Here is a 25,572-nt window from a genome sequence, read left to right as displayed (position 1 = left end):
AGCTTGAGTCCAGGTGGCAGCTCAGACTCACTCAGGCCTGGGGGGTGTGGGGAGACTTGCCAAGGGTCATGCAGACATACCACAGCCAGGTTGGAGGGCCAGCCAGGGCGCCAGCTGCCCAGCCCTGGTCCAGCCCAGCCCTCCAAAGAAGCCAGCTGCTCAAGAGGCCCCCATACCTCCTCCAGTCACACTGGGAGTCCAGTCAGTGAAACGGCCAAGGAACAGAAAATGCCTGGGAGAAACAGGCAAGGGGCCCCTCACACCACACACTCCCATTCTGGGGGCACTGCCTCTCCACCCCTCTGCCCTGAGTCTCTCAGACTCAAAGCCATGGTGTCCCGAAGGCCTGGCCCTCCGCAATCCCTCTTGCCCTGTGGACTTCACCAGGGCCAGTCAGTGGGGCTGGCTTACCAACTGGGAGTCTCAGTGCGACAGAGATTAGAAGCACAGACTCGAGTCAGAGACCTGGGTTCAAATCCTGCCTCTGTCACTTACTGTCCGTTTGCTACCAGGACAAGCCACTTAACACCTTGGAGCCTCACTTTCCTTATCTGTAAAATGAGGATAATACCACCTCGCCTCATAGGATTGTTACAAAAAGAAATGAGATTATATATGTAAATGATAACATACATAATAATAACCCACATTTACTGGGAGCTTTACTCAAAACAACTTCGAACACGTTATCCCAGTGCTGGCACAGTGTCTGGCACCCGATCAACACTCGAGTGGATCAAAAACAAAATCAAAAAGCCCTGCAGGAAAATCCAGCCCAGCGAGAGCTGCCAGAGAAACAGGGTTGCTTTGAAGAGCTGGGCCTCCCTGGTCCTCGTGGCTAACAAACTCATCCTGGGCCATTCTAACCTAGGCCTGCGACTGGTCACATGAGGGGCTCACGGCCAAGCAGAGAGCTACAGCTCAGACACGGGCCGGTGTCAGGGGCCCATGCGGTGTGTGAGAGCTGGTCCCTGCTCGGCGGTGTTCTGAGTGGGGTTCCTGCCTCAGCTCGCCCATGTGTGCGTTTGTGTGTGTGTACACCCTACCACAGGGCTTGTCCACGCTTGTGTGTTCGCTCTGGGGTGCTATCTGCAGAGGTGACTAAAAGGAAGTGTTTGTGCACTCAGCTCCATGAGTGCTGGCCCACCTTGGGGTCAGTCTTAGTGTCTACCCTGCTCTCTGTGTGGAAAGAGAGTGCCTTGTGTGGTCTCCTGGGCTACCTGTGCTGCTCAGACATCCTCCACACCCTCTACCCAGTGGGTTAGTCCAGTGCAGAGAAAGCCGGGCTGCCTGAAGCTGTGGCCAGTTCTCCCAGGTGGGATGAAACCGTCCCATCTAGCCTGGGCAGGCCTGAGCCAGTGGCTTCTCCAGGGCTCCAAGGCAGGATGGCAGCTGGCCTGGGGCTGTCCCACCTCGAGGCCTTGAGTCCTCCCCACCCTCGGCCTCGCCCTCGGAGAGGGTCAGAGCTACCTGCAGAGCCCCACTCCCACACCCTCAGGGCCTGGGCTCTCAGCAGGAAGTGATGCGGGAACAACTCAGCCCCCAGCCTCATCTAGAGTTTCTCCCCTGGCCTGTGACTCAGCCGGAAGCTTGGAGCTCCCTGGGGTGAGGCGGGAACAGGGTTCAGCACCATCCCCACCCCGGGCAGTCCCCACCCTGCCAACCAGGTGCTGCAGCAGGGCCCTGACTCAGAGCCCCGCCCCACCTTTCCCTCCACTGTGGCTCCAGGGGCACCACAGCTGACGCTGACCTGGCCTTAACAGCCCGCCGCCCACAGGCCCCAGCAGGACTAGGCCAGAAGACACCAGCTTCCCTGCGCAGTCAGGGCCTGGAAGGTGCTCCCAGCGGGAACGGGGGTGGCGCGTAGTGGGCAGCTGGCTGCCCCTCGGCTTGAATCACAAGGTCCCCAGAGAGGGGTCTGGGCCCTGGACAAACCCCTGAGAGCCTCCCAAGGCTCTGTTGGAGCACCTCTTCCCCAGGGAGTCACACGGGACCCTTGGACCCACTTGCACCAGCAGAAGCACCACCTCCAGGACAGGAGTGCTGACTCAGCAGCAAACTAGGGCAAGGCGGCCATCGACCTGGATGCCGCCGACCTGTTTGTGCGTCCTCCTTCCCCCCCCGCCCAATGTCGGGGCAGGGTGGCCAGACCGGCTGGAAGCGGCACACCAAACTGCTGTCAACAGGCCAATGCCAGGGTAGCGACCCCAGCCAGGCAAGGGTCACTCTTGATAGGGGAAGGGGACTGTGTGCCACAAGTGCTCCCCATGGACTGAGGTAACCAAGAAAGAGGCAAGAAATCAAGGGAACCCAGCCTAGAAGCATCCTGTGTTCCTGGGGCATGCATGCTCGGGAAAGCCCGCTTCCCAGCTGGCTGCTGCTACCGCCCCAGGTGAGCTGGCCAAGTGCTCCTGCCAGAATCACCAGGTGGCCCCCACCCCTCTCAGACACCCTCCTTGTGTCCATCTGGACAACTGAGTCTTAACCCAGGACCTGTCATGGGCTGCCATCACCTTGGAAGCCTGACCCCCACCCGCCCACCAAGGACCAAGGTCAGCTCCTCTGGCCCTCTGCCCCGGGACTGGCTGTCCCCTCTCTCCTGAAGCCTCTACCCCCATCCTCCTCCTCTCAGAGGCCCCCCCTTTTCTAAGGAAACTGGGGCCATCAGGCATAAACAACCTCAACTTCCCATCCTCCATCTCCTCAGAAACTGAATCCTGTGTCATCAACCTCTGCCTCTCAAAGAATTTTTTTTTCCCTCGATATCTATCCTAGAAATGTGTGTGCCTCCCTCCTCCCTTCTCAGCCAAACTCCTGAGAAGAGCCACCCAGCGCCATCTCCATCCCTTACCTCCCACTCACTCCCTGCCTGGGGGTCAGGCCTGAACCAGGCCCACACTCGCCAGGGCCCGGGCATCGCCTTGCCGCCAAACCCCAGATGCCGAGGGGCACGGCCTGGCGGGGGTCCCCTGTCCTCTGGGGGTCTGCCACACCGATCTCAAGGGTCGCCTCACGTCTCCTTCACACTCCTCCCGGGCCTCCATCCCTCCAGGAGCTGATGCGCTATAGCACTTACTCAGCACTTTAAATGGGCTGGTGCACGTAATTCTGGCCAGGTCGTTGTCAGGTAGGAATTATCATCTGCTTTTTTCGGGCGAGAGAACTGAAGCACACGTGAAATGATTTGCCCTCAGTTACCCAGTTAGGAAGAGCGGTGGAGCTGGGATTTGAACCTGGGTCACCAGCTCCCGAGTCTGTATTATTAATCACCTTCAGCCTCTCCAGGCCTCGCTCTTGAATGTTCTTGTTCACTAGGGTCGGCCCTTGGCCCTTGGGCCACACATCCATGCCCATCGCTTCAATGTCTTGGATGCTGGCAACTCCCAAATCTCTTCATCCTCCAGTATGCAGGTCGTCCTCCAGTACGCCAGACCCCACTATGCAGGAGACCCTCCACGGGCACCTCCTCCACTGCCCTCTTCCAGACCACTCCTCGGCTTGGGATCTTGCGTCTTTGGGTGGCACAGCTCAGCGGGCTGGAAACCTGTGAGTCGCACTTTCTATCTCCCTCTCCCTCACCGTGGACATCTAATCCATGCTCAAATCCTGCCAAGTCTCCCTCCTCAATATTGTCCAAATCTATTCCCCTCACCATCCCCGCTACCTCGGGCCTGAACCGGGCCACTGCCCTCTCTCACCCGAGCCACTGCAGCAGCCTCCCAACTGGCCCCTGCCCCCAGCCCAGCTGCTACACTGAGGTCAGAGGGCTCTCTGGGGACTGTCATGGTCCTGTGTCCCTGTGTCCCAGCCCCTAATGGCCAGCCCTTGCCACATCCCCCTCCCATTTCAAAGGAGTGAACTTCGACTCAAGGTCCTATTTCTCCTCGCCAGTCTTTGCCCAGGCAGTCCCCCTGCCCGGAATGCCCTTCCTTTTGACTAACTCCTACCCATCCTTTGAGACTCAGCTCGGTTTCGCCTCCTCCAGGAGGCCTTCCTGAATCCCCAGCTGGGCGAGGGCCCCTTCCCTGTGCACCCATCATTTCCTGCTCACACCTCTCGCGGTGCATTGGCCACATTGTTTGACGATGATGGGCCTCAGGTGCCTGTCTCCCTTACCAAGCTTTGATCCTTGAGGATCAAAACTGTCTTATTATTTGTAGTCCATATTTGTGTCATCTGGCCAGGGGAGTTCCAAGGAGTTGTTCAATAAACATTCGTTGACTGAATGAATGACTAACAGAGTCCCAAGTCCCAATTCAGGGTACTCTGGTCCAGGGACGGACACCAGATTCCAAGGGGGCAGTCCAGAGGTCCTGAAGCCTCACGATCGTGAGAGTGTGTCTGAGAAGCACGGCCCCTGCCCTGTCCCCTCCCCAGAGCTCAGTCCTGGAATCCCAGGGTCTAGATGGAAGTGTGACAGCTGAAAGTGCTGCAGGGAGATGGGAGAGGCCACAGGGACCGGAAAGCAGAGTCACAAGGTCTGTGTGTGAGTCCTGACTATTATCACTGACCAGTTAGACAAGATACCTGCCGTTTCTGGGAGGGAGTCCTCGCAGGGTTGCTGCGAAGACCAAATAAACGCAGCACGTGGAAATGCCAAGCTCCCAGGGTTAGGGGGCCACCAACAATTAGGATTGGCCCTACCCATGCCGCCCACCCACCCCCACTCCTCATCCTTGCTCTGAGTAAACTCCCAGCCCCTGGCCACCTTGGAAGCCCACTTGTACAGGGAAGGGGACAAGGGCAGGTGGGGGTGGAGCCTCCTACAGGCAGGAGCCCCTCTGAAGGGGTAGCCGCTGCTTCCCCCCAGACCATTGTTACTCAATGGAATGAGGGCTAAGCCTCATCAGGTCTTCAGAAGAGTTGGAAACCTGGATTTTTATAGAAAATTTCCTGAGTTTTAAATATTGGTGACTCATTAAAATTTTTCTAAAACACTTGGATGCCAAACAAAATATATCTCCATGCTGGCTCTGGCCTGTTGCTCCCCCGTTTGCAAACGTCTGTCTGAGACGTTTGCCCCAGTCTCCGGCGCACCGCGCTCCTGGCCAAGTCTGCCGGGTCTGCCCTATTTCCGACCATGGCTGTGCCATCAGGGCCTTAGCTGGATCTCTTGTCCCATCCAAGGAGTGACCTCAATAGATTTCTTTACCAGATGGAAATACATAACCTATCAATTATTCAAGGGCTGAGCTGGGTCATTTCGCTGCTTTTGTACATTTCACAGGTGAAGCAGGAGCCAGATGTTCTCATGGAAAGAATGTGATTCTTGAGGCAGAGAGCTTGTGGTCCAAGGCTTTGCCCCGAAACTTCTAGCTGCACGGCCCTGACAATATGAGTTCTCTTCTCAGAGCCTCGGGTCCCTCATCTGTACAAGATGAAACAATACCACCTCCATACCCCAGGCCAGCACCCAGCACACACTGGGCGCTCCCTCCCGGGTGGTTTTCTTCCCTCTTCCAGTTAACACCTCTCTCAGAGGATGGGCAAGGGGAGGCCAAGAGAGAGGCAGCAAGTCAGTTCACTTGGCCCCTCTTTAGAATTAAAGATAAGGGGCTTCCCCGGTGGCGCAGTGGTTGGGAATCCACCTGCCAATGCAGGGGACACGGGTTCAAGCCCTGGTCTGGGAAGATCCCACATGCCGCGGAGCAACTAAGCCCGTGAGCCACAACTACTAAGCCCGCGTGCCACAACTACTGAAGCCCGCGTGCCTAGAGCCCATGCTCTGCAACAAGAGAAGCCACTGCAATGAGAAACCCGTGCACCACAACGAAAGACTAGCGCCCGCTCGCTGCAACTAGAGAAAGCCTGCGCAGAGCAACGAAGACCCAACGCAGCCAAAAATAAATAAATAAATAAAATTAAAAAAAAAAAAAGAATTAAAGATAAAATGAGAGGTTTCTGTCTACTGTCTATTATCCCCACTGAAACCCCCTCACCACAGGCCCCTCACCTCTCTGAATGCCACTAAGCTGTCAGGATGGGCTTCTCAGATGGACCCATGAGTGCAGACCAAACAAGTCCCACGGAGAACAGGTCAGGTCGCAGGCTTGCAAGGCAGAACTGTGTGACGTGGACAAGATACTTCTCTTCTCTGAACCTCAGCTATCTTAACTGTAAAATGGGGATAATTCCATCTACCATGTAAGTGGAAATAATATACTAAAAGCCTGGTGCCCACAGTAGCCCTATACCTGCTACCTTACCTTCTACCTTCTAGGTGCTGGGTGGTGGAACACAAACATAAGGAGGCCAGCTGTGCCACCTAAGGACTGGTTCCTGCCCCATAGTGGAGACGGTCACACAGGAGTGGTGGGTGGCTAAAGAGTGACGAGGGAGACTGCACAGGGCTCTACTTTCCATCCTGGACTCGGGGGAGCATTGCCAGGACAGGGAGGTCAGAATGAGAGGAAGAGGAGAGGCAGGGGGAGGGGCGGGGGTGCTGGCTAGGGAAAAGCAGCAGCAGGAGCTCCTGAGGTCAGGCCAGCCCAGACCATGAGAGTCCCACATTTTCTCACTCCTCTTCCCCCTCGACCCACACGGAGGACCACATCAGAGGCCTCCGATCCTGAGCACCCAGGGATGGGGGAGTGGGGCCACAGGCCCTAAGAAAGGGGACAAAGGAAGGCGTGACGGACATGACCTGAGTCCAGCTTTTTCTCCAGGCCCCGTGCCATCCTCTCTGTCTCCCCTGTCTAGGAGAGGAACGTGCAGGTATATCTAGCTGTGCCCCAAAAGTTGTGCAAGCTCAGAGCTCTGCTGGGCTGGCACACAGGCATTTCAACACCCAGCTAAATGTGGGTTATGCAGAGGGCAGAGTGGAGGCAACCAGGGACAGGGAGGAGGGGGAGGTGCGGTCCAGCCCCAGGCAGAGGAGGTTCTCGGGGCAGAGGAGGACTTTGAAAGAGCTGAACCAGGAGCACTTGAAAAGTGGACTAAATTAAGCAGGACCCCTGACGATGGCCTCCAATCAGCCCTCGGGGGACTTGCTTGGTCTCCTACCCTGGGTTAGGGGGTGGGGTCTGCACCACTTCATTCCCTGGCCATAAGGTCTTAGCACCTAGCAGAGGGCCTGCATACAGCCAGCGCTCACCAGTATCTACCCAGTTGATGCAAATAACCCCACCCAGCAAGGCGGGAAGGGAATTTCCACCACAAAGAAGAGTAGCCACTACCTTTTACTGGGGACATAGCATGTGCCAGGCACCGGGCCAAACACTTTACACACATTATTTCACGTAATCCTCTCAGGACCCTGAGAGATGGATCCTGCTATTACTCCCATCTTGCCAATGTGCAAATGGGCTTGGAGGAGGTGGGCACTTGCCCCAGGTTGTGCGGTGAGCCGTCTGTTAGCACCACGGTTACAGCTCTGTGCTGAAGGGCCATGAAGATGCCAGACCACAGGACAGAGCTGAAGACAAATGCTCATGTCAAGCTGAGGCCACATCAAGGAGGGAGGCCGGTAACCAGCCAGGAAAAGACTTCGAAAGTGGCTTGCATGGGGCTTCTCAGGGCAGCCATGACCCTGGGTGCCCGCTCCAGGTCAGAGGACAAGCAGCTGATTCAGGCCAATGAGCTGTTCTCTCTGCTCAATGGGGTTTTGTTGACTGCGGTTTGCAGGCCTAGGGATTTATATCCAGTCTAGTTTGGAAACACTGTGTCCAGAGTCTTCCAGCCAGGCACTTCTGGGGCAGGGGGAAATTAATAACTCCTTTTAATTGCCCAAATAAGGGGACCCGATATGACTTTCATGAGCATAGGAGCAGGTTGTTTTGTTTCTGCCCACATGGCCAGGCTGGAAGGCACTGCACATCCGGGCCCATTGTTTCCACTCTGCATCTCTCCTGCTCCTAACCACTGCAAAGCCTCTGTCCTGACTGCACAGTCTCCGATGCAACAGAACCAAAATTCCACATGCTTCTTTGAAGTGTCCCTTTCACAGAGACAAGAAACCTCCTCTTAAGGCCACTGCTTGCCTAGCTGACCCTGGAGCCCCCAGTCCTCCTCCCACTCCTGTCCACTGGGTGAGACCACAAGTGGGGCACCCCCTCCTTATGGCCCCAGGAATCTGCTGCTGATCAACAGTAATGAGGGTTCCATACGAAGGACCTCAGATGCAAACTGGATGCTCTACTTCCAAGGATTTTGTTTTAAACCACAGACACAGGCCATTCTCCCTAGGCCTCCGGGCCCTTGGAGAGCCTGGGTGGGAATTCAGTACAGGAGGGCAGGTGGCAGGAAGCAGGGTGTGTTCTCTGTTCCATGCCTCTCTCCCTCTTCTGTGAGGGAGAGGCCTGGGGCTTCAAGCCCAGCATCCCATGGTCACCATGGGCTTGCCCGGTATGGGCACACTGCCAGGAACATCTAATGAGCCCCCAGGGATGAGGCAGGAAACCGCCTCAGGCCATGCTCAGAGGGTATGCCTGCTCAGTCACCAGGGATCCCCCTCTGGGGCTCCCAGCCGGCTGGGAGGACCTGCATGTAGATGGGAGGGGGGCAGCGGGGATCAAGGTCCTGGAGGGAGGCCAGGGAGGCGAGCACTCTGGGTGCAGCGCAGTGCAGCTCAGCAAAGTGTGGATGCATGCTCACGAGTTCAGGGGCTGGGGTGCTGCTAAACGATGCCAGGGCTTTGGTGGAACTAGAAAAAGAGGTCCCCTCTGGGTAGTCCAGCCTCAAGAACAGAGCGGAAGGTCTTTTTCTCTAGGCTCCACAGCTTGGAAAGCAGAGTAGAAACTGCATTTCAGGCCCTCCACCCCTCAACTGGGCACCTCTGTGCCATGCACAAAATGTGTGCATCTGTGGGTCCTCACAGGTGAGCCTGAGTGTCTCAGTCTTTTGGGGGGTTAGGATTTTAACATATGAATTTTGGGGGTACACAGACATCCAGACCATAGCACCACCTGACCTGTGCAAAGGGTGCTGGTGTGTGACAGTAGCCTGTACTACGGCCAGGCCATGGTGCTGAATACGTGGAAGTGGGCCAGGTTTCAGGGCAGTGGGTAGTAATGAACAAGTGTTCTAGCTGCTCCCAGGAAGCAGGTCCTCTCAGTTCCTCCTCACAGCTCCCCCTTCTGCCTTTTAGTCACACTATGAGTGGTCCCCAGCCAGCTTCAGAGTTGGACACAATACCTGCTACAGTTGACATGGCCCCGTGAGCCAGTCCAGCTTTCCCAGGGCCAGAAGTGGAGTCCATCAGAGCCTTTTTTCCCCCCTCACCTCGCCTTCTTGCAGAGCTGAGAGGGTCTAAGGGCAAAGGGAGTGGTGGCCACAACAGAAAGAGTAGCGAGGCAGCAGGCCTGGGTCCGGATACACCTGTTATCTTCACTTACCCAGCTGGAGCACCCAAGGGGCTGTGGTCAAACTAACACACCCCAGCTCTGGGCAGGATATGCCAGAATGAAGCCTGTGCTTAACACGTAGCAATGATGATAGCTAACACTTATTAAGCGGGTTCTACGTATCAAGCCCTGCCCTAAGCACTTTTCAAACAAAATGATTTAACCTTCACAACTTTGAGGTGGGTGCTATCATTATCCCTATTTTACAGATGAGGAAATCAAGGCCCAGAGAGGTTAAGCAGCTTGCTCAAGGTCACATGGTTACCTAGTGGCTGAGGCAGGATTTGAACCCAGGCCATCTTCTCAGTATTATCCTGCAATGTTTCAGGTAGGGTTTCCCTAGTGGCCCTGACTTAATATAAGTACTGATTCTGCTACTCTTTCCTTTTGTAAATGAAATGCTTTTAGAAGTGGGATGCTGTAAAGAGAAGGAAGCCTGGTACAGTTTTAGTCTGTAAACACTAATTTATACATCCTTTATTCTAATTCATTCAGTGTGACAACCAACAAGTTAAAGGGCTTGGAGAAACATTATTGGGCATCTATATATGTTGCCTAGTAATACACCTGGTTTCATGAAATCTCCAAGATAGCCTTGCAAAATACCTATGACAGTGCCCATTTTACAGATGAGGAAACTGGGGCACAGGGAAAAGGGAGTCACTTGCCCAGTAGCAGAAATGGGACTGGAATCCAGGTCCCTCTGATTTCAAAGACTTGGAAAAGCAACCAGATGAAAGGGGGGGGGGGGTTGGTAAGGAGAGGGGAGAGTGGAGGGCTGGAAGGGAGGGGGCCAGAGAAGCAGACGTGAGCACCAGGCGAGGGACGTGGCCAATGAGGACGGTACTCCAGGGTGACTCTGAGGAGCAGTCCTTCCCAGGGCCTGGAAGTCTCGGAGCCCAGAGCTGCCCCCATCCCTAGTATGGTCGCTCCCAGGCCCTGGGGGGATCCCACCAAGCCTGGGAGGGGGGGCGGGCTGCACTGGCCCACCAGGGTGAAGAGGCGGAGGGAGAATGGGGCACCCGCCCCGCCGCGGTTCCCGAGTCCTGCTGCGACTTGCTGTAATACCAGAACCCCAGTGTTTATGGGACGGCAACCAAGGCCCCCTCCACCCCGCGCCGCCCTCGGGGGCGGGGGTGGGGGCACTGCGGCTGGCTCTGGTCAGCATCAAAGACAAGCAGATGGGCAGGCGGACCAGCGGGCAGCCAGCACCGGGGGTGGGGAACGAGGTGGGGCGCCACCGCCGAAAGGGCGCCCTACCAAGGGGCGAGCAGGGGCGACAGAACGGGCGAGAGACCCCCTCCCTGCCCATTAAAAAGAATGGAAGAAAGGGGCCCGCAGCCCCACAGCTCTCCTCTCCTCTCCCTCCCTCCCAGGAGCGTTCTGAAAGGAGGAGGGGTCCTAATGGACCCCAAGCCTCCGACAGACCCCCTCCCTCCCTCCCTCCTTTGTCACCACAATCTCCGCGCGAGGCACCTCTCCGGCTGCCTCCCCTCCCCCAGACCCCAGCCCGCGTCCCCCGCGGGGTCGCCCAGCACTCACCCAGAGGCAGGCTGATCCGAGGGGCGAGCGCCCGAATCGGAGACGGCGGTAGCAGTAGCAGTAGCATCAGCAGCAGCAGAGGCGGCGGCGGCCGGCTCCCCCGGCCCATCGCGGCGCGCGGGACTCGGACAACGAGGAGCGACGGCGTCCTCCGAGCTCCGGCTCAGGTGGCTCTATAGGACTCGCGGGCGGCGGCCCCACCGCGAAGTCCGGCCCGGGAGTCGGTCGCCGGGCCCCCGCCTCCGGACCTGGGGGCTGGAACCGGGTGGGAAATGGGGTCACGTGGGCTGCTGCGAACCCTAGCCCCTCCGCCCCCAGCGGAATCGCGGTCCTCCACCAGCTCCGTTCGGTCGAAGCTCGCCCGCGAGTGCGGGAGGGAGGGGCTGAAGGAGGAAGTTGGGCGGTTAGTCCAGCCTCTCCCTGCTCCGCTCGTGCCCGCCCCGCCCCTTCCCCCTTCCTCCTTCCTGGGCGCTGGAGGCTCAAGGGGCGCCAGCTGGGTGCACCTAGCTTGGTGCGCGTCCGCAAGGGGCCAAGCCCGGGGATCAGTACCAGCCGAGTCCGCGGGAGCGCGGGGGCGCGGAGGAAAGCGGACCCCTAGTTCCCCGCCCCCACCTCTCAGACCCTCCCACAGCCGCCCCGGCCCCTTCCGGCTCTTCTAGGACCCTCAGCGCGTTCGTTTGCGAAAACGTTTGGGTCTCTCCACTGCGCTCCCGTGTCTTCTCCCTTTATCCCTGCCGCCCCCCGTCCCCCCACCCCCTCACTGCTCCTGGCACCCACTTGTCCGTAACCAAATGAACTCCGCCCAGCTGGTACTGACTCCGGGGCTAGTTGCTTCTGCACCTAATTTCTGCACGGGTCATTCCACCTTAGGTCTTGAGTGTTCACTACAGGCTTAACACTTAATCTAGGTACCCTGCGGGGTCATCCACGCTTGGAATTCTGTCCGCACGAAGCCAAACCTCAGATGGGGGGGATCCGGGCAAGATTAGCTTAAGTGGGATAATAGGACTTAATGTACTGCCAAGGAGGTGGACCTTCTCCACAACCTGCACGTAGCCTGGCAGGGGAAAGTACTCCCTAAGGCTGGAATCCCAGAGGCACCCACCCTCAATCCTCCTTCAGTGTGAATACCCAGGGGTGGAGTTCAGTTGTGCTGAGACCAGGGGTTTCAAACTGCAGACTGGATCCCTTAGTGGATCCTGAAGTCAATTTAGTGGATCCCTATCAGCATTAAAAAAGAAATAGAATGGAAGATACCAAAGTGCAATGACCATAGAAAGGATAAGTAAGCTTTAGGAAACTTGTTTCAACTTTTCCTAAGTGTGCACAGGATCACAGTAAAATGTAATTCTTCCTGTAGTTCAAGTCAAAAGGACTTTGAAAACCTCTGCCAGTCATTTCCATGGCAGTGGGGACAGTTCCTCCAGGAATTAGCCGCAATGGCTCTTCACCCTCAGCCAAAATTAGCCTTCTCAGAGCTGGCATCTTTTGCTCTCACCCTACTCCCAGGGCCTCCCACAGGGTGGCTGTCAGGGGGTGGGCACAGTGCTCACGTGGTCCCAGGTCTCCTCATGCACAGCAAGCATCCATGATTTCTGTACCTCCACCATCCCAATACCCTTCTATGGCTATGGTCCAGGCCAGCAGTACCCCTTTTACAGGGGCTCCCAGCCCTGGACACAGAATTCCACATGGGACGTGGGCAGCACCAACTACTCGTAGTTCCAGCATTGCCTAGGCCTGGGACACTTTGCTGCTATTAATGGTGTCAATCCATTTTTAGCCAGTGATGTCCATGCTTCTGTCTGTAGCTAGGACCTCGGTCCTAAACTCCAACTGGCCTCAACATTTCTACCAGGCTGTGTTTTCTGACAGGTATCTTAAATTCAACATGGTCTCAAACCAAGCTCCTGATCTCTCCCTTCTCCCTCCCCAAAACATGCTCCATCTGTGTGAGCCTTTCCCATCTCATTTAATGGCAAGTCCATCTTTAAATTGCTCAGGTTAAAAACCTTAATTCCTTTCTTCTCTCTTGCTCCTCACATCCAGTCCACTAGCAAATCTACAGTCTGATCACTTACCACCTCCTGGGGGCCCAGTTACTGCCCTCTCCTGGATGCTGCAAGGGCCGCCTGACTGGTTTCCCTTCTTCCACCCTTGCGCCCCTTACAATCTTTTCTCAACTCTGCAGCCAGAGGGAGTTTTTCAAAACCAAAGTCAGGTCATGGCACTCCTCTGCTCAAAACCCTCCAGTGGTTCCTTACAGTGGTCTGCAAGGCCCTAGGCTACCTCACCCCTACCACCATTGCATCATCCACTGCTCTTCCCCCATTCACTCTACCCCAGGCACACTTGTGAACACTCTTGTGTTAGGACCTTTGCCCTGGCTACTCTCTCTGCCTGGAGCACTCTTTCCAGAAAGTGACTGAGTCCCTTGTTTCTGTCAAATCTTTCCTCAAAGATAACCTTCTTGAAGAATCAGAACTTCCCCCAATATTCCCCTTGCCCTGAGATGTTTTTTCAAAGCGCTCATCATCTAAAACACTATATGATTTGCTTATTTGTTGTGGTTTTTCTTTATTGTCTGAACTCCGTAGCCGCCTTCTCACCCCCAAGAATGTTGACTGAGAAGGGAACTAACATATCCCTAGCCTCTAGAACAGTGCCTGGCATATGGTAGGCCCTCAGTAAGTATTGGCTGAACAAATGAATGAATGAATGCAGCCTGAGAGTCATGGAATACTGCTGGTACATGTCAACAAACAACCAGAGCTACTTTTTGATATTGACTTTGGTCTAGGATTCCCCCAAACCAGAAATTATGCAATTAATTTCTTCAACCTAAGCACAAGACTTTGTACTGATCTCCTTTAAATCTATTGGTTCTGGTCCAGATTTCATCCTACTGAGGTCATTTTGAATATTGATTCTATTATACATTAGGCTTGCTCTCCCAGTTTTGAGTCATCTATAAATCTGATAAGCATTCTTGACCTTGTATTAAAATCATGGATAAAAATATTAGGTGAGCAGACCTAGCACCCACTTCTTGGTTTCTAAATACTACTCTCCAATAAAAGGTTCCAGGACTCCCTGGAGAAATGAAAGGGAAAGTACAAGGTGAGCCTGGGACGTTGTGTTGGACCGGAAAACAAGGAAGTGACTAAAGACTAATGGAGTCATGTCAAAAGGATATAGGGCCAGCTGGATGACCAAACTTGGGACAATTTGAACAACAGAAAGCATAATGAAGTAATGGATTCTAATGCATCAAAATAAAACAATCCATTAGTCCACAGTAAAACTCGGCAAAGCACAGACAGAGAAAGATAAGGGCTAGAAAGGATGCTTTTCTCTGTAGAAAAGTGCTGCCGGATAAATGTAGAAGAAATGGTAGACTTAGAAAATCGAGATTCAAACAAGGATAATCAGTGGATGCTAAACCTTTGGGTGGCAGATTTTTAGGAAACTATATTAACAAGGTCTCAAAACCTGTCCCACAGATGACTTTTACTAATTACCAGTGGGAAAATGTTTCTCTAAGGGAGAACTCTGGTGGCCAGCATCTTTTTCTTTTTTTTTTTCCCCCAGTGGACACCATCTTAATCAAGTGGCCAAAAGTAATATCACTGGTAGTGGGACTACCTGATATCATTTACCTCCTGATATGAAGCAATAAGAAATATACAACTCATCAACCATTGTAGCAAAAGCATCTAACCCAGATCTAATAATGAGGACACAATCAGACACGTCCAGCATTCTACAAGACAAATAACCTGGACTCTTCAAAAAGGTCAAACTGATGAAAAGACAAAAAGGACAGGGGAACTGTTTTAGGTTAGGAAACTAAAAAGACATGATAATCAAATGCAATATGTGAACCTTGTTTGAATCCTGAAGAAAAAAAAAAAGCCATAGAGCAATTGGGAAAATTTTAACACGCACTGTGTATTAGATGATATTATGGCATTATTGTTCATTTTCTTAGGTTATAATAATGGTATTGTGTTCTTAGGAGAATGTCATTGTTCTTTGGAGATGCCTGCTGAGGTTTGTAGACATGAAGTATCATGATGTCTACAAGTTACTTTCAAATGATTCAGCCAAAACAAGCATGTTCTTTGTGTGTATGTATTAGAAAGAAAGAGTGTGGGGACTTCCCTGGTGGTGCAGTGGTTAAGAATCCACCTGCCAATGCAGGGGACACGGGTTTAAGCCCTGGTCCAGGAAGATCCCACATGCCGCGGAGCAACTAAGCCCGTTCGCCACAACTACTGAGCCTGTGCTGTAGAGCTTGCGAGCCACAACTACTGAGCCCGCGTGCTGCAACTACTGAAGCCCGCCTGCCTAGAGCCCATGCTCCACAACAAGAGAAGCCACTGCAATGAGAAGCCTGCGCACCACAACGAAGAGTAGCCCCCGCTTGCTGCAACTAGAGAAAACCCACACGCAGCAACGAAGACCCAACACAGCCAAAATAATAAATAAATAAATAAACAAAAAAAAAAAAAAGAAAGAAAGAGTGTGAGTGCTACTGTGGCAAAGTTTTAACAGTTGGTTAATATAGAAAGTTATGGGTGTTTTTATATCAGTGTTTTGTAAATTTGCGGTGGGGGGGGAACTGAGTGAGACAGGGCCAAAAACAGAGCCCACTGGAGACCTCCATCCGGGCTGAAACTGATCAATATCCTTTGTAGGTTGAACAATTAGCTATGTATCCTCCTTATTGTACCATTCAGCCCACATTTCTTCATATTATCCGTAAGAATAATATGAGGGAATTCCCTGGTGGTCCAGTGGTTAGGACTCCATGCTCTAACTGCTGAGGGCCCGGGTTCAATCCCTGGTCGGGGAACTAAGATCCCACAAGCCGCGTAGCATGGCCAAAAAAAAAAATAATAACAATACTATGAAAAAAATTGCAAGAAATCTTATTGAAATCAAGGTACTAGCCATAGCATTTCCTTCTATCTTCTGCTTACTGCTCTTACCTAGAACAGGGCCTGATAGCGGCATGTGGTCAATTAGAATTTGTTGAGTGCCTGAATTTCCATGTCAGGTAGCTTCTCAGCCTTGCCACAGCAAGGCTGGTTTGCCCTAGTGTCTTGGCAACACATGGGTTGTCTGACTGCTATGCTCCTCTCCGATGAGATGAGGCAGGGGCTGATGTAGACTCGCTTGGTGGTTAATTATATCCTGCTCACGGCTGCTCAGATGCTTCAAGTGTGTCTTATGCCAACTCGGTGGCAGGCCCCTTGAGGACAGTAACGGGTCTTGTCTTTGGAAACCCCACTGCCTAGCATGGCACTCAAGCAGGATCTCCACAGGGCAGACAAAATGAGGGACCCAACTGTTGGCCTGGAGATGAGCCCTCTATCCCATGCCCCCAGCATGGTGGCCTCAGGCCTTGTGGGCTCCACTGTCTTCCGTCAGTGTGCTAATTTGTTCTCCCCAGGGCGGAAAAAACAGGAGGATGACTGACAGAGAAAAACCTCATTTGAGCTGACTTCCCGTGGGCTAAAGAGTGGTTCCCAAGCCAACGCTGTGTCTCCTACTCCCCTGTGCCACTCTGGGTTGTAGGCAAGTCTTTCTCAGCCAGAATGCCGGTGTTTATAAAGAGCTCAGGGGGTGGCTTGGAAAGAGTATAAAAAGATGCAGAAAAAGCTTTTGACAAAATTCAACACCCATTTATGATAAAAACTCTCCAGAAATTAGGCATAGAGGGAACCTACCTCAACATAATAAAGGCCATATATGACAAGCCCACAGCCAACATCATTCTCAATGGTGAAAAACTGAAAGCATTTCCTCTAAGATCAGGAACGAGACAAGGATGTCCACTCTTGCCACTATTATTCAACCTAGTTTTGGAAGTCCTAGCCACGGCAATCAGAGAAGAAAAAGAAATAAAAGGAATACAAATTGGAAAAGAAGAAGTAAAACTGTCACTGTTTGCAGATGACATGATACTATACATAGAGAACCCTAAAGGTGCCACCAGAAAACTACTAGAGCTAATCAATGAATTTGGTAAAGTAGCAGGATACAAAATTAATGCACAGAAATCTCTTGGATTCCTATACACTAACAATGAAAGATCAGAATGAGAAATTAAGGAAACAATCCCATTCACCATTGCAACAAAAAGAATAAAATACCTAGGAATAAACCTACCTATGGAGGTAAAAGACCTGTACTCAGAAAACTATAAGACACTGATGAAAGAAATCAAAGATGACACAAACAGATGGAGAGATATACCATGTTCCTGGATTGGAAGAATGAATATTGTGAAAATCACTCTACTACCCAAAGCAATCTACAGATTCAATGCAATCCATATCAAGTTACCAGTGGCATTTTTTACGGAGCTAGAACAAAAAATCTTAAAATTTGTATGGAGACACAAAAGACCTCGAATAGCCAAAGCAGTCTTGAGGGAAAAAAACGGAGCTGGAGGAATCAGACTCCCTGACTTCAGACTATACCAGAAAGCTACAGTAATCAAGACAATATGGTACTGGCACAAAAACAGAAACATAGATCAATGGAACAAGATAGAAAGCCCAGAGATAAACCCACACACCTATGGTCAACTAATCTATGACAAAGGAGGCAAAGATATACAATGGAGAAAAGACAGCCTCTTCAATAAGTGGTGCTGGGAAAACTGAACAGCTACATGTAAAAGAACGAAATCAGAACACTCTCTAACACCATACACAAAAATAAACTCAAAATGGATTAGAGACCTAAATGTAAGACCAGACACTATAAAACTCTTAGAGGAAAACATAGGAAGAGCACTCTTTGACATAAATCACAGCAAGATCTTTTTTGATTCACCTCCTAGAGTAATGGAAATAAAAACAAAAATAAACAAATGGGACCTAATGAAACTTAAAATCTTTTGCAAAGCAAAGGAAACTACAAATAAGATGAAAAGACAACCCTCAGAATGGGAGAAAATATTTGCAAACGAATCAACGGACAAAGGGTTAATCTCCAAAATATATAAACAGCTCATGCAGCTCAATATCAAAAAAAACAAACAACCCAATCCAAAAATGAGCAGAAGACCTAAACAGACATTTCTCCAAAGAAGTCATACAGATGGCCAAGAAGCACATGAAAAGCTGCTCAACGTCGCTAATTATTAGAGAAATGCAAATCAAAACCACAATGAGGTATCACCTCACACCAGTTAGAATGGGCATCATCAGAAAATCTACAAACAACAAATGCTGGAGAGGGTGTGGAGAAAAGGGAACCCTCTTGCACTGTTGGTGGGAATGTAAATTGATGCAGCCACTATGGAGAACAGTATGGAGGTTCCTTAAAAAACTAAAAATAGAATTACCATATGACCCAGCAATCCCACTACTGGGCATATACCCAGAGAAAACCATAATTCAAAAAGACACATGCACCCCAATGTTCATTGCAGTACTATTTAAAATAGCCAGGTCATGGAAGCAACCTAAATGCCCATCGACAGACGAATGGATAAAGAAGAAGTGGTACATATATACAATGGAATATTACTCAGCCATAAAAAGGAACGAAATTGGATCATTTGCAGAGACGTGGATGTATCTAGAGACTGAAGTGAAGTGAATATTATTATACAGAGTGAAGTAAGTCAGAAAGAGAAAAACAAATACCATATATTAATGCACATATATGGAACCTAGAAAAATGGTACAGATGAACCGGTTTGCAGGGCAGAAATAGAGACAAAGATGTAGAGAACAAACGTATGGACACCAAGGGGGGAAAGTGGCGGGGGTGGTGGTGGTGGGATGAATTGGGAGATTGGGATTGACATATATACACTAATATGTATAAAACAGATAACTAATAAGAACCTGCTGTATAAAAAATAAAGTAAAATTCAAAAAAAAAAAAAAAGAGACAAAGAGTAAAGCAACACTTCCTCTGTGCCCCCAGTCAGCAAGATGCAGGCATCAAGTCTGGCCCTTTCTCCGTCTACACTTACACAGCCTTTGCCCATCCATCCTCACCCTCCTTCCTTCTCTCTCTCTCTCTCTCTGAGGTTCTGTCTCTCCTGTACACACAAACACACACATAAGGATAAAAACGCAAGAATGAGAGGTAAAACGCACATAGGAGTACATGCAAAGAAGCCAAACAAAACAGGACCACGTGCCTCATAGGCAGACAAGGAAACTTTAGGGATGACAAGAATATTCCATATCTTGATCTGGATGTTGGTTTCCCAAGTGTATACAAATATTAAAATTTCTCGAGCTGTACACTTAAGATCTGTCCATTTCCCTATATGTAAACGTATACCTTATACCTGTTATCATGCCAGTGGTGGGGGGGAACAAAGAGACTGAAAGGTAAAAAAAAAACAAACACCTCACCTGTAGAATCAGGTGAAAGAAGAAAATGAGACTAGCTATACAAGGGGGAGAAAGTGAAGAGAAATATGAAAGGCTACAAGAGAAAGAAAATAAAGGGAAGCATGGCTAAAAATATAAAGCAAATGAACACATGAGTCCACTGCCTCACTAAACTGCTCAGCACAAAGGAAACACGCAGTGTAGGCTCAGGGCAAGTGCTGGCAGTGGAATGGTCAGTCCAGACCACAGTCAGCCTCTCAAGCCATCAATACTCATTAATCATCTATAGGTACAGCCTCTGCCCAGGTGCAGGCCAGCCCTGTCCTTGGGTACTCATGGCTCCTGCCAGGCTGCCCCCTGCCAGGCTGCCCCCAGCCGGGCCTGCCCGCTCTCATTCCCACCCAGTGGAGCCTGGCTCTCCAGCCCCCACAATTCTACTCTGGAGGCCACGGCTTTGCTTTGTTTGCTGGCCGTGGAGGAGGGGCCTCCTGCCAAGCCCAGAGGAGCTTGAACCCAAGGTCCCACCCACCTCCTCCTGGAGTAGCACTCAAGCTCCTCCCATCCCCGGGTTCTGGCTGGCAGGCTGCCCAGTAAGGCCTCGAAGACACTCACTGGCTACGGCCCAGCTCCCCGGCCTTGGACCCCTGCCACCATCCCCTCGTAGCCCTGAGCCCTCCTCTCATGCCAACCTGCAGCTGCAGCTCCCCACCTGCACTGGCTGGGCACGCTGCTGCTGTCTCCTCCTCCGGGGCTTGGCAGTGGCTTGGCTGCAGCATCAGTACATTTTGATGAGGAAGTGACACCAGCTGGCCCACCCTGTGTGTGCTTTTAAGTCAGCCAATGAGTTCCAGATCCCAGGGGGCCAGGAGCTTCCCTGGGGCAGTGCCCTCTGCAGGAGAGGGCATTCACAGGGCCAGCACGAACACTGCCTTCAAATCTCACAGGTGGCTTTTAACCAGGGTCTGTCAATAAATGTAAATGGCCTCATCTCTGTTCCCCAAACCGCACGCCCCTCCACTGGTCGCTTATGTTGCTTGCTCTGCCAAGTGATTAGAATCCAGGGGTGGGGAGCTCTCTGGCAGTCCAGTGGTTTAAGACTCTGCCTTCCAATGCAGGAGGTGCGGGTTCGATCCCTGGTCGGGGGAAAATAAGATCCCACATGCCGTGGGGTGTGGCCAAAAACTAAAAAAGAAAAAAAATCCAGGGGAAGAACACACCAGTTCTTCCATAAGGAGAATCTCAGCACCATCCATTGTTCTGGGGACTGTGAGCAAGCCATACGATCTCTCCGAGCCTCAGCTTCCTCATCTATGAGATGGGAACGCTAACAGTACTGCCTGGGCTCTTAGGAGAGCTGATGAGACAGTGCACATAAGGTGACTGGCAGCGCTGGCCTGTGGTGAACGCACATTATATTATCGGTTCACCTCATTACCTAAAAGTGGCCATGACCATCCTAGATGCCCAACCCAGAGGACCCCCTTCTGGGCTCTCCGCTCAGGTTCAGCCGCCTCCTACAAACCTAGTGCTGAGGCTGCAACTCTTACAGGGAGAAGGAACCGGCCCGCCCAGCCCAGGCCCCAGGTGCGCCCGCTGTGGTGAAGAGCCTGCCGCCCTCCCCAGCGCCACCCCTGCTGGGGCCTGTCGGGGCCTGAGCTGGCCACTCCCTGGGAGGGGATCCCCCTACCCCACAGGGCTGTGGTGCAACCAGCAGGGTTCAGCCTGTCCCTGCCTCGACACGGTAGAACACAAAGTTGCCACTGTCATGTCCCTGCCCCCAAGACAAGTTCAGGAGGGCCTGTCTGCCTGTGCCCACAGGCCTGCTCCCCAAAGGGGCCTGGAGACCCTGGGTAACTGGCCTCGCTGATGCTTGGCAACTGTCATCCCGCAGGGGCACAATTACTGCTCAGAGACTCTCTTTCCCCTGAAACCACTGCAGCCACTCACAGGTGGGAGGTAGATGTTCTAGGCCAGGTAAGGATGGGGAGCGAGAAGCATAAGGGTCTAGGACACAGTCTGGTTTCTAGTTTGGCTTATCAGACCTGAGGCCCCTCCATTCCCAAGATCTCAAGAAACCAGGAATCTACCTCTCCATTTGCCCCCAAGTTCTTCTTCCTTAAATCCTACTCTGAGCCCTAGACCCCTGTCCATTGCTACATGAAGGGAAAGAAGACCCAGCCAAGGCCCTTCCTCCACCCCAGGGAACTAAGCTTCCTTTCCATAGGACCAAGGCTCTCCCCTCCCAAAGAAGAGGGGCTCTCTGACTTCTGCAGTTTCCCAGTCACCTTAGGTTACCTGGTGGCTACGACTCTTTCTCCCAGAGAGCCTTGCTCTTGGTTCCAGCACTGCCTGCGGAGAGTGGGCCTAGACAGGTGAGCCCATCAGGTTGGGGATTGAACAGGTGGGTTCCATTGATTTCCTGTGGCTCCAAAGACTGCTTTGATAGGATGGAGGGAGGAATGCATTACCCTGGTGGTGTGCCCACTTGCCACCCTAAAGCAATGGCACCAGGAGACAACGCTCGCAGAAAGCCAATGTGAGGGAGGCACCAAAGATCCATGCTTGGACAGGGATCTTACATACCAGCTACCTAGGCCTGAGATTCCTGGGACGCCTGACAGCACCATTTATGTGCTGAGTGTCAGGCTGGAGGATGCCATGAGGCTCTGAGTGGACCCAGCTTGGCTCTAGCCAAGGAGGGGGCTCTAAGGGGCCTGGACCTGGGGCCAGACCCACCCAGTCCACAGGGACCCCACAAGACCCCTGAAAGGGAGCAGACCCGCCTTGCTCCTCTCAAACTCTTTATCTAAGAGCCTTAGCTCTTTCCTTACAGCCTGTGAGCAGTGGAACAGAGCAGGGAGCCCCTTAACCACCAGGGTCAGCTTCAGTGAGCTGTGAACCCCAAGAATGATATGCCACTTCTGATGAGAGGGATCTGAGCTTTCAACTGATTTCAAAAAGATTGTTGCCCTCCTCCCCGCGAAAAAAAAAAAAGCAAAGAATAATTTCTTTGAGGTGTGTTAGTCTGAAGACACAGGGAACTTTCAGAATTAGCCTTTATCAGGTAAAAAGAAATTATACCTCATTTAGGAGTAGTTATATAACCTTGACATGAATTATTTGGCAAACTATTCCACCTAAAGCAAAGTTGACATTTATAAGGCTAACATTTATTGCGCACTTACTATAAGCAAGCCACTGTGCTGAGTTTTTTACAACCAGTCATTTATTTCTCACAACAGGATGAAACAGGAATTATGATACTACCACTTTACAGATGAGAAATGGGGCATAGAGAGGTTCAGGGACTTGCTAAGGTCACATAAGTGGTAAGTTAGGACTAGGACCAGAAACTGGATCTGAATCCAGAACCCCATGTAGATGCTCTACATATAGTTAGAATTTCAACCAGGGTTTTGTCTCAAGTTATAGCCATCCTCCTCTTGATAATGTAAGCTGCTGTTCTTTCCTCCCTCTCTCCCTCTCCGCTTCTTCCCTTCCTTCTTTCACTCACTCAACAAATAGTTCTTGTGCACTTGCTGCCTTCTAAGCATCACTGAAGCTGAAGGAAACTGACATGGTTCTGCCTTCACAGAGCTTCCAGTTCATCAAGATTCCTTAAACTCTTCTTTCCAGAGAATACCCACCCTTGTCCACATTTCTGTAGACACTTTCACTCACTTATTTCTTTGTCTCCAACAAAAGGCCAACCTGGCAGAGCACCAGAAGTGCTCCCAGGTTTCACAGGCTAGAATCATGCTGTTTTCAACTGATTTCCAGTGTTGCTCCTCTGAGCTCCCTCGGTACTCTGCTCAGATTTCCATCAAGTCACTCATGATGCTATAGTGAAATACTCATTTACACATCACATCCCTCTCTTCCCATCTCTTCCAAAAGCTCCTTGAGTGCAGGGACCAGACCTGCCTAACTCAGGTTTTTAATCTCCAGCCCCAGTAAATGTTTGGAAATAGCAGGCACCCAGTAAATGTTTACTAAATGAATAAATGAGTTTTCTGTTCTAGTTGACTGTCTCAAATCATTTCCAAATGATTCATTCAAGTGTTCCTCCCTGGATCTCTTTGTCCACCTTCCTCTTAACCTGTTCAAAGGAAAGGCACCTCACTGATGTGGGAAGTCCCACTTCCCTGCTTTAGGGCAGCCAAAGGATTTCCTGCTCACACAGTCTCAACAGATTTGTTGGCTTCAGAAGAGATGGCATTTGGGAAAGCTGTTGAATGCTTGGCTCCTGGGGATTAATTTAGGGCAATCCTGTCAGATACGACATTAAAGCAAGAGCCCCAAGGCATAGGACCTATGCACCAGAGAGAGAGGCTCTTTCAGCTCTCCTCAAGGTGCCAGCCTCCATTTCCCATCTTTGGTTCACCTGCTGCCAATGTCCATATCTTTAGATCACCTGTCACCAAAAGTTTGAGCCCCAGGTTGCAAGGAGACATACCGCAGATTTCCCTGAGCTTCAGTAATAATAACCACCAGAGGAAACAGTCACAGCCTGGAAGTCAGGAGACTGGGTTCAAATCCTGACCTTCCCAACTCACTGTCATCTTGGGAAGTAATTTAACTTCTCTGGATCCATTGTCTCCTATGGTAATAAGGGGGTGGGACCGGCTGGATTTCTAAATCTCTTCCAGTGCTAAACCATCTACAGAGAAAAAAATTTTTTTTTGGATTGTGTGCTTCCCTGTCCTTATGGCATTCGACCCTTACAAGAAACCTGTGATTCATAAACCAAATGACATACTCACATTACAGGTCAGGAAATGTGAGCAGAGGTTGACGACCTTACCCAGGTGACCCAGGGCCCCTGAGTCTTTTTGCCAGACCAGAATGGCTCCACGGAGGCCACTAGAGCAGCCTCATTTCCAGGACCCCAATTTCCTTTCCCTCCTAACCCCTATGTCCACTTTGTCGCTCAGAGAGTAGAAGCTATGACAAAGAGCCTAACTCAAAGGTCATACCCAGACCATTCTGAGGAGGAACCCAGGCCTTTCCCAAATTCCAAATGATCTCCCTCCAGGGCCAGGATTTACTGCCTCTCAGCTGCAGGTTTGGCTCAGAGGCCCCGGGTGGCCATGGGAACGTGGGCCCAGCCTCCTGCGCTGCCATGACAACAGGCTCCCTCAGTGGCGGGCGCCGGTGCCCATCAGAGCGTGCAGGTGGCGCCCTCTTGGGAGAGGGGCCCGGCGGGAGGTGGGGGGCAGGGGCGGCGGCTGCCTCGGGGTGGCCTCCGCTCCCTCCGCCTCCTACCGGGGCCGCGGCTCCCGACCGTGCTGTGCTCTGCGCCTACCTGAGTTTCACGGCCCGCGTGCAACCACCGCCCACAACAGGGTCACCTCTGCGCGGCGGCGCAGCCCTTCTTCTCAGAGTGTCCCCAGACTCGTCCCTGCTTCCAGGCCGGCCCGACTCCCTGGGGATCCGGGATGTCCCCGCGAATACCCTCGATCCGGCGCTGCGTCCCCGGAAATGCAGGGCTGCCGCCAAGCCCCGCCCCGCCTGTGTTGATGGAATTGTCCAGAGGCGCCCTCCGGGGCTCGCCCGCTGTCCAGCAGTCCCCCGCCTCTGCCCCCGGGCGTTGATGGCGACACTAGGCTCGCTACTAGTCCTAGTCGGGACTTGTCCCCGCGACGGCTCGGCGGCTCCCTTAGGCCGTGGGGCCTATGGGGCCGCCCCCTCCCTGACCTTGGGAGCCTCTGCCTGGCCTGACTTAGGCCCTGCGGGGGGCAATCTCGCTAGCTGGAATCCGGAGGGCCGGGTTGTTACCCTAGATCTGTTGCTGAACCAAACTTGGTTCCCCTTACCTGCGCATGCATAGTAAAGCCAATTTACTGACACCGATCTACTACCACCCACCTGGCTGTGTTACCTAGGGCGAGTTTCTTAACCTCTCTGAGCCTCGAGTTCTTCATCTGGAAAGTAGGCCTCAGAACAGTAGGGACCTCACAGGGTTATGAGAAATTGCAGTTATGTAGGCACACACCTGGCACATGGTCAGCTCTCAATAACGGTAGCATTGTTTACAGTAAGAGGCAAGGGAGAGCCGAGCCGCAGAGCCACCCGCCACGAAACCACCCACGTCTCCGCCCGCGGGAAATGCTGCTCACCGCATCCCTTAACCTGCCCTGGGCCGCGCTGTGGGAGTGAAATGAGACGAGGAGATGTGCGGGAGGGGTGAGAGATATGGTTGTAAATAGTGTCTAGCGTTTATCAAGTGACCTTGGCTCGTCCCTCTCCAGCCCTTGCCTCCTGGCTCTCCTATCTTCCAGGAAAGCAACAGCAGCTCTCAGGGCAGTTCCTGAAAC

At 52.2% G+C, this 25,572-nt stretch overlaps 1 protein-coding gene across 3 annotated transcripts in view; it reads right to left on the bottom strand.

Moving 5' to 3' along the window:
• Positions 1–24,717, bottom strand: part of SEMA4B (semaphorin 4B) — a 38,697-nt gene extending 13,980 nt beyond the window's left edge. Inside the window, exons 1-2 of one of the 3 annotated variants that reach the window (XM_082388319.1) lie at positions 24,561–24,717; positions 10,884–11,138 (exon numbers count right to left, since the gene is read on the bottom strand). In XM_082388319.1, the coding sequence (XP_082244445.1) occupies positions 10,884–10,992 (109 nt within the window). In that variant the 5' untranslated portion in view covers positions 10,993–11,138; positions 24,561–24,717. Of the gene's footprint in view, positions 1–10,883; positions 11,317–24,560 lie in introns of those variants that run through there. The other 2 variants (XM_082388320.1, XM_082388318.1) reach the window with 2 other exon arrangements.
• Between the last annotated feature and the right edge of the window lie 855 nt (positions 24,718–25,572).

Source organism: Balaenoptera borealis (genome assembly GCF_965194805.1).
Source record: "Balaenoptera borealis genome assembly, chromosome: 3".
Classification (NCBI taxonomy): domain Eukaryota; kingdom Metazoa; phylum Chordata; class Mammalia; order Artiodactyla; family Balaenopteridae; genus Balaenoptera; species Balaenoptera borealis.
Note: the sequence above shows the minus strand (reverse complement) of the source record. Positions and strands in the feature narration are given on the sequence as shown.